This window comes from Tursiops truncatus, chromosome 5, assembly GCF_011762595.2.
Source record: "Tursiops truncatus isolate mTurTru1 chromosome 5, mTurTru1.mat.Y, whole genome shotgun sequence".
NCBI classification, from domain to species: domain Eukaryota; kingdom Metazoa; phylum Chordata; class Mammalia; order Artiodactyla; family Delphinidae; genus Tursiops; species Tursiops truncatus.
Genome location: NC_047038.1, coordinates 120,726,949 through 120,739,510, shown reverse-complemented (window position 1 = coordinate 120,739,510; position 12,562 = coordinate 120,726,949). Strand labels below are relative to the sequence as shown.

Here is a 12,562-nt window from a genome sequence, read left to right as displayed (position 1 = left end):
AATATTAGTTTTACCTTTTCAGTTTCCTGTATATTTATAACCTACAGTACGAGAATTTTTCTTAAACATCTTGTTCATTTATTTATTTATTTATTTACTTATTTACTTATTTATTTATTTATTTATTTATGACTGTGTTGGGTCTTCGTTGCCGTGCACAGGCTTCTCTAGTTGCGGCGAGTGGGGGCTACTCTTTGTTGCGGTGCGCGGGCTTCTCACTGCAGTGGCTTCTCTTGTTGCAGAGCACGGACTCTATGCACGCAGGCTTCAGTAGTTGTGGCACGTGGGCTCAGTAGTTGTGGCTCGTGGGCTCTAGAGCGCAGGCTCAGTAGTTGTGGCGCATGGGCTTAATTGCTCTGTGGCATGTGGGATCTTCCCGGACCAGGGATCGAACCTGTGTCCCCTGCATTGGCAGGCGGATTCTTAACCACTGCGCCACCAGGGAAGCCCTGAATTTTGCTTTTTACAGTTACAGCTTGTATGATTGTTTACTACTATGCAAAGCAAGGACTGCCTGTATTAAAAATCAGCTTTATGGAGTTCTTCAGGACCATTCTGTGTATTATAGTTTTAATTTGGGGTGTGTGGATGGAGATCAGGGATGCTGTAAACTCAAGTCTTCATCAGGTTGTTCCTTCATTTAAAACCCTTTAGTGGCTTTTTCTGTTGTCATTAGAATAGACCAGAATTTTTTTTTTTTTTTTTTTTTGCGTTATGCGGGCCTCTCACTGTTGCGGCCTCTCCCTTTGTGGAGCACAGGCTCCGGACGCGCAGGCTTAGCGGCCATGGCTCACGGGCCCAGCCGCTCCGTGGCATGTGGGATCTTCCCGGACCGGGGCACGAACCCATGTCCCCTGCATCGGCAGGTGGACTCTCAACCACTGCGCCACCAGGGAAGCCCAATAGACCAGAATTTTTAACAGGCTCTTATCTCTGCCTCTGTCTTTAGCTCTTATCTTCTACTTCATCTCATAGCACTGTGTATTTTTTCTGTTTAGCCCTTATGACTTAAACTATGTAGTAAATTGTGTGATTAGCCATGTAATATTTGTCTAGAATAGGCCTATATTGTTCACTGCCGAATGCCCAGCATCTATGCTCATATAAACATAGCATACAAGTCTGTTCATTCACTCATTCATACATACAAGTACAGAGTGCACGTTACAACCACATGGCACTCTATTTTATATGTGCATGGATAATTTTTTTTTCTGTGGAGGGGAATGATTGCTTTCCCAAGACTCTCAAAGCCTTCAGTGGTCTGAAAATGTTAAGTCTTGTACTATAGGAATTGATACAGTGAAATGTATACTCAAGCCTAGATGGTATCATTATACATTAAAGATGTTCACTTTCTAATCTGTATTTGAATATTTGGACATTCAAAATATTATATATGGCCCTGAGCAAGCATTTAAAATTAGTACATTGTCTGTAGAAGATAAAATTCATTTTAAAAATGGTTATTTGTGTTGGGATATATTAATATAGTAGCATTTAAAAAATCTCTATCAATTTTACATAAGATATAAGACAGAGTAGAGTTGCTATTGGGTGGGAAATCGCCTGCTTGGCAAATTTCATCTTCTAGAAAATTGTAAATTTCTTCTAGTTTTCAAACTGTGTTTTCCTTTTCAAATTACCTATTGATTTTTTTTTTTTTTTTTTTTGGATCCTGATTCAGTTATATCTTAAGATTCTTTAAAGGGGTTTATTTAGCTGGAATCTTTGATTTTTTTCAGGGAAGACTATTCACAGTATTGCTGTAGTATTGGCTATGTCAATACCTAGGAGACATGTAAGCCACTTTAGCCATACTTAGTTCTCATTGGGCAGACATTCAGTTGCTTTATTCTGAGCTGGCATAATGAAAATGAAAATTGTACCAAGCATAGTTGGTATGCAGATGGTTGGCCTGGTGTTCAGGAAACATTGGAGTTAAGGCCTGGAAGTGAAGGATGGCAGTAGCATGCCTACCATGCTGCCATGGTGGGATTTTTGCCTCTGGGCTTGGTGGACTCAGACTGCGGTCCTAGGACCTACCCTGAACTTCTCCCTTCACTCCTTTCCTTCCATCCCTGACCTTTTCCTTGCTGACAGTCTTACTACCATAAACATCTCTGCTGTAGGCTAGACTGGAAGAAGGAAAACAAGAAGCTCCAGTCTGTCTTGTCACTTTTGCCAATCATGTCTATGAGGAAGAATAGTTTGGAGAGGGAAGGAAGAGAAGAGGTTGAAATTGCTGACTGAAGTTAGGTTTCTTAAAGTAGGTCGTGTGACTTTGCTTGCCCCATTTAAAAATTACCGTGGATAATTGGGAGTTGAGTCCATAAATAAGTACAGGTAAGTGGAAAAAGCTTCAGAAAGACTGTAGTTAGTCCCTCACCCTGTTTCAGTGTGTGCCCTGATGTCTTGTTAGTCACTGTATTAGTTTCCTGTGGCCGCTGTAACAAATCCCCCACACTGAGTGGCTTAAAACAACAGACGTTTATCCTCTTTTAGTCCTGGAGGCCAGAAGTTCAAAATCAGTTTCATTGAACCTAAATCAAGGTGCTGGCAGGGCCGCGCTCCCTCCAGGGGCTCTACCACATCACTCTGATCTCTGCCCTCCTAGGCACATTACATTTTCCTTTTCTGTGTGTGAACCCCCCTCTTCCTCCTTCTTACAAGGACACTCGTGATGATGGCATTTAGGGCCAACCTGCATAATCCAGGATAATTTCCCTATCATAAAATCCTTAATTTAATCACATATGCAGCAACCCCTTTCCCGAATAAGGTAACATTTTACAGGTTCCAGGGATTTTATTATCGCTGCTTTCACCCATCACTCCTCCAGCCCCCTTTTTGTCTTTTATTAAACAGGTGAGTTTATCCCAGTGTTTATCCCAGTGTTCTTTGAGTTTTCGTACCTCATAATCCAATGCAATTTCTAACCAGTATATCCACCAAAACTAAAGTTGTGGAGTTTTTTTTACTGACGTCTCTGTTATTGTTTTTCTACTATGATGAGGAGTCTGGAGGTGGATGTGTTGGGACTTGGAACAGCAGCTCCACAAAGTCATTAGGGACCCAGGCTTCTCGGGGTGTGCTTGTCGTTTTGCAGGCACAGCACTGCTACTTCACTTAAGGCAACATCTCCGGGTTTGAAGAGGGGAAAGGGCAAAGAGTAAAAGGTGTTTCTTTTCTCAGAAGCTTTGCAGAAGCCCCACCCAACAACTGGGCTTACACTTGGCTGGCCAGACTGGGTCACGTGACCACCTGCAGCTTCAAGGAGGCTGGGAATGTTTTTAGCAGTGTTCCCACAACTCCACTCTAGCAGAATTCTTTGGCTGTTGAGGAAAGGGGAGGATGGCTATGAAGCAGGCAGCTTGCAGTCTGTCCTGGAAAGTGATGAAAGCAGTTCACGTTTCCTTCTACATCTACAAGGTTTTTTTTGTTTTTTTTTTTTGCCGTACGCGGGCCTCTTGCCGCCGCGGCCCCTCCCGTTGCGGAGCAGAGGCTCCGGACGCGCAGGCTTAGTGGCCACGGCTCACGGGCCCAGCCGCTCCGCGGCACGTGGGATCTTCCCGGACCGGGGCATGAACCCGTGTCCCCTGCATCGGCAGGCGGACTCGCAACCACTGCGCCACCAGGGAAGCCCCTACAAGGTTTTTTTTTATTGGCTGCACTGTGCAGCATGTGGGATCTTAGTTCCCTCACCAGGGATTGAACCCAGGCCCTTGGCAGTGAAAGGGCGTGGAGACCTAACCACTGGACCACCAGGGAATCCCCTAGAAGGCTTTTGTGTATATGATCACATTATCTTTGTTTCTTCCCTAACGGTTGTGGAGAAAACCTGCTTAATGCTGGGTATGGTGATAAGCACTAAGATGTCATACGTTGATACTTGCTATGTGCTAGACACTTTAACTACTTTTATATATGTTAGTTGCATTATCTCCTTTAATCTGCTATGTGATCTTCTCCTGGAGAAAATCAACCCACTTTATAGGTGGAGCAACTGAGGATCCATTAAACTGGTAGTAAGTATCATCATTTCCTAAATTTAAAGGTAAAATTTTAGAGCTTATAATGGTATAGCTAACACATGGTATAGCTTAATCACACCTGTGTTTTCTAGTTCCAGGTTTGGTGCTAAATCAGTGTTTTGAATTGAGTATGCGCAAAACACCCCTCCCCCCACCCCACCCAGCCCATTCACACACTGTAAAACAGTGAGAAAGCATGACCGGTAGTCAGGTAATCCTGGTTTTGCGTCCTCCTTCTGCCAGGTACGGTTCTGTTATGTGATAGACAAATTATCTAGTTCATCTGTGCTTCAGTTTTATCATTTGTGAAATGGGGACAGTGCCATCTGCCTCGCAGGGTTTTTGTGAGGATGAAATGAGATATAGGTGTATAGTGCACATATATTTAGTAAATGATAATTTACAGTTTTTACTATGGTTGTCTTCCTATTACAATTCAACATTGAGTTTTCCTTTCTTATGTAATGCAGCGGTCTCCAACCTTTTTGGCACCAGGGACTGCTTTCGTGGAAGACAATTTTTCCATGGACCAGGGTGCGGGGGGGCGGTATGGTTTCGGGATGATTCAAACATGTTACATCTATTGTGCACTTTATTTCTATTATTACATTGTAATATATAATGAAATAATTATACAACTCACCATAATGCAGAATCAGTGGGAGCCCTGAGGTCATTTTCACTTGCCACTCACTGATAGGGTTTTGATGTGAGTCTGCAAGCAATTGATTGATTAAGGTCTCTGTGCAGTCAAACGTCTCTGCTAATGATAATCTGTATTTGCAGCCGCTCCCCAGTGCTAGCATCACCCGCTCAGCTCCACCTCAGATTATCAGGCATCAGATTCTCATGAGGAGTGCACAACCTAAATGCCTTGCATGTGCAGTTCACAGAAGCGTTCGCGCTCCTGTGAGAATCTAATGCTGCTGATCTGACAGGAGGTGGAGCTCAGGCGGTAATGCGAGCGATGGGGAGCGGCTGTAAATACAGATGAAGCTTCATTCGCTCACCCGCCCGCTGCTCACCTCCTGCTGTGCGGCCTGGTTCCTAACAGGCTACAGACCAGTACCGGTCTGTGGCTCGGGGGTTGGCAACCCCTCATGTAATAGGTTAATACTGAAGAAATAATTTATTCCTTTTTAGTTCTTGGGACTTTTCGATTAATCTTAATAATCCTCTTTTGTGGTAAAATCATAGAAAAATATTTGTTTTTCTACCAATTTCCTATAACTCCATGGTGGGGAGGAATTGATTTTTGTGCCAGTTGTGAGTGGTTTTTGCAGTGACAACAGATAGGGGTAACTCTAGTTTCCTTCCTGTACTAGTTTTCTATAGCTGCCAAAACAAATGACAACAAACTTGGTGGCTTCAAACAACACAGCTTTGTTATCTTGCGGTTCAGTATGTCTGACACAGGTCTCAGGGCTTTTGCACGTGTTGGCAGGTTGGCATTCCTTTCTGGAGACTCTAGGAGAATGTGTTATTTGCTCTTTTCAGTTTCTAGAGGCTTCTTGCATCCCTTGGCTGGTGGCTCCCTTCCTCTGTCTTCATAGCCAGTGATGTAACATTTCTGTGGCCATGCTTCCATCATTACATCTTTCTCTGACTCCTTCTGCCTTCCTCTTCCACCTCTTAAGGACCCTGTGATCTCATTAGTCCCATCTGGGTAAACAGTATAGTCTTCCCCATTCTCGAAGTCAGCTCATTAACAGCTTATATTCCCCTTTACCTTAGTTGTAAACTAACATATTCACAGGTTTTGAGGATTAGGACATGGACGTCTTTAGGCACCATTATTTTGCCTCCTATATCTCCCATCCTCCCCAAAAGACTGAGCTCGGTTTCAGCTTCAAAACTGGAGGTCTTTAATGTTGCATACACCTTTTTATACCGTTGAAGTCTGTTGAGGTTGTAGGTTGTAGTAGGAGGTAATGGGTTAATCTGGGATTTTTGACTCAACTGCTGCTGGTTGCGGAAGATGCGAGGGGAGTGAAGGGGAAGTAGTGAAGGTCTGGCCCTGGAGGGGGAAACCAGCCGAGGCTGTTGGGTAAATCTCTAGGGAAAGCAGCTTTTAGCATCACTGGTGTAATGGGTGTTGATTACTACATAGTCCTAGGGATTTTTCTTTTTTTCTCCTTCTATTTTTTCTTTAGCTTTCCTCTTATTCCTGGATTTTTTTGTGTGTTTGCAAAGTCAAAACGTTTGTAGGGATTTGTGAAATTTCTTAGTATTTGTAATGATTTATTTGAGTAATTTTAAATTATTTGAAGGAAAGACTATAAAAGTCAAAACATCAGTAAAATCTATGTCTGGTTGAATTCATTTTTCCAATTTATTACTTGAGTTCATTACTTGAATTCAATTTACTACTTGAATTCATTTTCCCAATTCAGTACTACTTACTGGTGTCTGAATTATGTCACACGAACGTATTTTCCCAACTGAAAAGTCTAGTCTTTCTAGTTATTTATTTATCCATTCTGATCAATATGCAGGTGCTCACTGAAACTCCTCCATGTGCCAGGCGCTCTGCTTGGCTCTGGAGATATAGTGGTAAACTTGACATAGTCCCTTCCCTCACGGAGCTTACAGTCTAGTCTAGTAGGGCTGTCAGCACAGAGTAAACAAAGTGGATATGACTAACTGGGAGTCAAACTACTATAAATCATGGAAGAATCTGCAAAATTTTCCTTATTTTTATTTCCTGCAGTGTATGATTACTTCATTGGTTCAGAGTTCTTTTCAAATTCTTCAAAATAATTTGATGACATGAAATTGAAATATAACTATGGCTACTATTTACAATATTGACTAATGTTTTTTGGCTTATTTGAAGTATGTAATCTGAAGTTTAGGTTGCTTTATTTATTTTTTTTGAATTTTATTTCTTTATACAGCAGGTTCTTATTAGTTATCTATTTTATACGTATTAGTATATATATGTCAATCCCAGTCTCCCAATTCATCACACCACCACCCACCAACACCCACCACTTACCCCCTTTGATGTCCATACGTTTGTTCTCTACATCTGTGTCTCAATTTCCGCCCTGCAAACTGGTTCACCTGTACCATTTTTCTAGGTTCCACATATATGTGTTAATATACGATACTTGTTTTTCTCTTTCTGACTTGCTTAACTCTGTATGACAGTCTCTAGATCCATCCATGTCTCTACAAATGATCCAATTTTGTTCCTTTTTATGGCTGAGTAATATTCCATTGTATATATGTACCACATCTTCTTTATCCATTCATCTGTCGATGGGCATTTAGGTTGCTTCCATGACCTGGCTATTGTAAATAGTGCTGCAATGAACATTGGGGTGCATGTGCCTTTTTGAATTGTGGTTTTTCTTAGGGTATATGCCCAGTAGTGGGATTGCTGGGTTATATGGTAATTCTATTTTTAGTTTTTTAAGGAACCTCCATACTGTTCTCCATAGTGGCTGTTATCAATTTACATTCCCAACAGTGCAAGAGGGTTCCCTTTTCTCCACGCCCTGTCCAGCATTTGTTGTTTGTAGATTTTCTGATGATGCCTATTCTAACTGGTGTGAGGTGATACCTCATTGTAGTTTTTTTTTTTTTTTGCGGTACGCGGGCCTCCCACCACTGCGGCCTCCCCTTTGCGGAGCACAGGCTCCGGACGTGCAGGCCCAGTGGCCACGGCCCACGGGCCCAGCCGCTCTGCGGCACGCGGGATCCTCCCTGACCAGGGCACAAACCCGCGCCCCCCACATCGGCAGGCAGACTCCCAACCACTGCGCCACCAGGGAAGCCCCCTCATTGTAGTTTTGATTTGCATTTGTCTAATAATTAGTGATGTTGAGCAGCTTTTCATGTGCTTCTTGGCCATCTGTATGTCTTCTTTGGAGAAATGTCTATTTAGGTCTTCTGCCCATTTTTTGATTGGGTTGTTTGTTTTTTAGTATTGAGCTGCATGAGCTGTTTATATATTTTGGAGATTAATCCTATGTCCGTTGATTCATTTGCAAATATTTTCTCCCATTCTGAGGGTTATCTTTTCAGCTTGTTTGCAGTTTCCTTTACTTTGCAAAAGCTTTTAAGTTTTATTAGGTCCCATTTGTTTCTTTTTGTTTTTATTTCTATTACTCTAGGAGGTGGATCAAAAAAGATCTTGCTGTTATGTTTATGTTAAATTTATGTTAAAGAGTGTTCTTCCTGTGTTTTCCTCTAAGAGTTTCATAGTGTCCGGTCTTACATTTAGGTCTCTAATCCATTAGGTTGCTTTATGAAATGAGTTTTAAAATAGGCATTATCATTTTTAAGCTTTTCCAAATATTTAATGTAGTGAAGTTACAGATGTTGATTTTCGCAAATAAGGTTTCCAATAACTATTTCTTATGTATAAAGTTCTTTAAAATATTTCTAATTAAGGAAAGCCTGGGGGCTTCCCTGGTGATGCAGTGGTTGAGAATCTGCCTTCCAATGCAGGGGACACGGGTTCGATCCCTAGTCCGGGAAGATACCACATGCCGCGGAGCAAGTAAGCCCGTGCGCCACAACTACTGAGCCTGTGCTGTAGAGCCCGTGAGCCACAACTACCGAGCCCGCATGCCGCAACTACTGAAGCCCATGCTCCACAACGAAAGAAGCCACTGCAAAGCGAAGCCCGCACACTGCAATGAAGTGTAGCCCTCGCTCACTGCAACTAGAGAAAGCCGTGTGCAGCAACGAAGACCCAGCACAGCCAAAAATAAATAAATAAATAAAATAGATTAATTTTTTTAAAAAAAAGAAAGTGTGACACTAATTTTCATGTTTGTTCCTTTTAGGAATGTTTTAAAGGAAGCTGGGCTACTCACAAGTTACTACATAAGAAAGCAAGTAAGTAAAGTCACACATCTCTATACCATTTTTCTTAGAAGTGGCTTTGTGCAGAAGACAAGAATTCTTCCAGCTCTGAAAGCATATATTTGAATGTTCTGACGGTATAATCCCAAAAGCTAGAATTAGGACATTTTTTGTTCTTTGTGGTATGTAATCATTTAAATAAAACGTGACTAATATCTCTGTTAATCTTGTTTCACATATGTAACATGAGATGGCTGCCACGAGTGGGATCTGGCTTGAGCAATACCAGAGGACATCCTAAACTTTTGGCATCTGGCACCCGCTTTCCTTTGCTAGAAGCCTTTGTGTGTTGTAGGCAAGGGCGCACGAGCTATCTGGCTTCATTTAATCAAATCGCTTTTGTTCTTGTTTAGTTTCAATTTCAGTTGCTGTCTAACTCAAAATTATATCACTTTGTTTTTTGGATGTTTTAATGTTATTCCTTACAGTCTAATGTTTAGTTTTCCTTTTTGAGACACCACAAAGTGAAACTATTGGCTGCTTTTTAGCTATTGCTGTCAACCACACTGATCTATTGCTGATTCGAATGGCCTTTTCTGCTTTCGCGACTCATCCTATAAATTCAAGCCGTTAGTGTGGCTAGCTCAGGACAACTCGTCACAGTTACTTGCAAATTGACAAGGGCTTTTTTTCTTACAGCATTGCCATCCTTATGGGTGGATCGGCAGATAGTACGTGGTTCTTGGTATAAGATTTTCTTTCAACTTACTGATCTTGGTATTTTTAGTTCATCTACTTTATATTTTTAAGGAATTTGCTGATTTAATAAAGTTTGGTAGATTGTTTTATATGTGTATATACCTTAAAAATCTCATTGAGGTCAGTTTAACCACCATTTCAAGGAAAAGGAAATAAAAATTTAAAAAGACATATATTCTGTGGTTGTATAAAGTGAAGTCTACATTTAACGGAAATGCTAGGCTATTGTGGGAGGAAATGTGGTTAGAGATGAGGAAAAATGATGTGAATAAATGAGTTTAAAAAGCATAAATGGCAGGATTTGCTACCTGCAAAGTGTAGAGATTGGTTTAAATATGCCATTTTATTTTATTCACTTATACTTTAAATACTGTATATCAAATGTGTTAGGTATTTTTAGAGCTCTTTGAGCCAATTATTAACATTTTATATTCAGGAACTTAAAGCACAGGGAACTGAAGGATTGAGGTGAAGGAGTATGTTACTAAAAGAACTTGGGGCTTCCCTGGTGGTGCAGTGGTTAAGAATCTGCCTGCCAATGCAGGGGACACGGGTTTGAGCCCTGGTCCGGGAACATCCCATGTGCCACAGAGCAACTAAGCCCGTGTGCCACAACTACTGAGCCTGTGCTCTAGAGCCCACAAGCCACAACTGCTGAGCCCTCGTGCCACAACTACTGAAGACTGTGTGCCTAGAGCCCGTGCTCCGCAACAAAAGAAGCCACTGCAATGAGAAGCCCGTGCACCGCAACGAAGAGTAGCCCCCGCTTGCAGCAACTAGAGAACGCCCGTGTGTAGCAACGAAGACCCAATGCAGCCATAAAGAAAGAAAGAAAGAAAGAAAGAAAGAAAGAATGGGTCTCTACTGCAAGTGTTTGCCAACTCATTGAAGTGTGCTTGTTTCTTCAATATTGGGTTTCTAAGGATAGAGCTATTTCATTATGACTTACACTGCAAGAGAATTAAACAGCTGGTGTTTCCTAAGTAGTTGTTACTGCATTGGACTAAGACGGTTTGTGTTTTACTTATACCTCTAGAGTTTAGTATGGTGCCGTGTTTCAGATTGTGCCCTCTTGGATCTTAGGGGATGATTTCTTCAGTGGGTGAGCTTAATATTCTTGATCACTTTGGGCTGTGTTGGGTAGAGTCAGCCCTCAGCTGCCAGCCCTGTGTCTTTCACGCCCTAATAAATTGAACCCAACTACCATTGTGGATGACAGTCCTAGAGGAGGGAATGGTGTGGGGAAAGGTGATCTCCAGGGCTAAGAAGAGTATTGAGAAAGGGATTAGGGGAAAAGAATGTTGGGCTGGGAAGGAACCAGGGCATCTTAAAAGATAGCACCTCATTCCAAGAAATAATAGTGAAATAATGTAACAAACAGTTCATGTGAACTGATCTCTAATTAAAGATGACCCATTTATATTTATGTTCATGAGGGATATTGGTCTGTAATTTGCTTTTAATGTCTTTGACTGGATCTGGCATTAGGGTAATCCTGGACTCATAGAATGGGAAACATTTCCTCCGCTTCTATTTTCTGGAAGAGGTTGTGTAGAATTGGTCTTATTTCTTCTGTAAATGTTTGGTAGAATTCACCAGTGAAATCATTTGGACCAGGAGTTTTCTTGGTTGCAGAAGCTAATCAGGCCTTAGGAGTATTTCAAGTGTGAGTTAAATGACTTAAGAGCAGAATTTACTTTTTATATGTCATAGTAAAGAAGACCAGTTAGGTTGTCAAGTCCTTAAATGCATGTAATGCTGATGCTTGGGTGCATATTTCTTACACATATCTCCTGCCAGAGTTTACACAGTACCATTGCCTTTGATCTGTAAAAGTTGTAGCACTTCACATCTCAATACTATATTATTCTACACTTTTTACACTCACCACTGATATACTCAGTGTGTTTCTTTGCTTCCCATTTTCCTAAAGTAAAAGGTGGACATGGCTGACACGTATCTTTTTATTTATTTATTTATTTTTATTTTTGTGGTGTGCGGGCCTCTCACTGTTGTGGCCTCTCCCGTTGCGGAGCACAGGCTCCGGACGCGCAGGCTCAGCAGCCATGGCTCACGGGCCCAGCCGCTCCGCAGCATGTGGGATCTTCCCGGACCGGAGCATGAACCCATGTCCCCTGCATCAGCAGGCGAACTCTCAACCACTGCATCACCAGGGAAGTCCCGACAAGTATCTTTTGAATAGCCAAAGATATGATATAAAAACTCGTTTAAAAAAAAAGACACAAAAGAAAAACCTCTGTGGGATTCCCTGGCGGTCCAGTGGTTAGTACTTGGCGCTTTCACTGCCATGGCCTGGGTTCAATCCCTGGTCGGGGAAATAAGATCCTACAAGCCGCACAGTGCGGCCAAAAAAAAAAAAAAAAACACCTCTAAATAATACTTTTTATTCTACTCTTCTACCCTTCCAAATTAGTGTGCTTGAATTTTGGATTGCAGAGGGAAGGTATTAGGTAATATTTCAAAACCGGTTCCACCAAGTTTTGTGAGCACGGATTACTCTAAGCCTCACTTCCAAGCTGCCGAAATCATGCATTTATTTTGAGTGTTAAATAAACAAATCTATGTAGAGTGCTTGGTGTATGTACAGTGCATAGTAAGTGCTCAGTAGGCATTTAATAATCACCTCTGGGAGAACTGAGTCAGGATTGTGATCAGAAGATTCTGTTCCAGGCAAAGCTTAGATATGGGCAGTTCTTTTGTGGCAGCTGAGGCCACCTGCACAGAACCTTTTAAAGAGGAAAGAAAGAAAGGTGTGCTGTACTTGGTACCTGATCTTGCATGTATCAGGTACTCTTTGACACCGCCTGCAGCTTACCTGGCCCTGTTGCATTGTGATGTTTGAAAGACAGCTTACAGATGTTCGTTTATGCTGTCCTGTGCTTTCACAGTCATTTGAAAAAGACCAGTTAGTATGCAATTTTGTTACCAAC

General features: G+C 41.8%; 1 protein-coding gene across 2 annotated transcripts in view; it reads left to right on the top strand.

Moving 5' to 3' along the window:
- The window catches only part of METAP1 (methionyl aminopeptidase 1), a 69,100-nt gene that overhangs the window by 19,461 nt on the left and 37,077 nt on the right, over positions 1 to 12,562 (top strand). For both annotated transcript variants that reach the window (XM_019926452.3, XM_019926451.3), the window contains exon 2: positions 8,834 to 8,885. In XM_019926452.3, the coding sequence (XP_019782011.1) occupies positions 8,834 to 8,885 (52 nt within the window). The remainder of the gene's footprint in view (positions 1 to 8,833; positions 8,886 to 12,562) is intronic.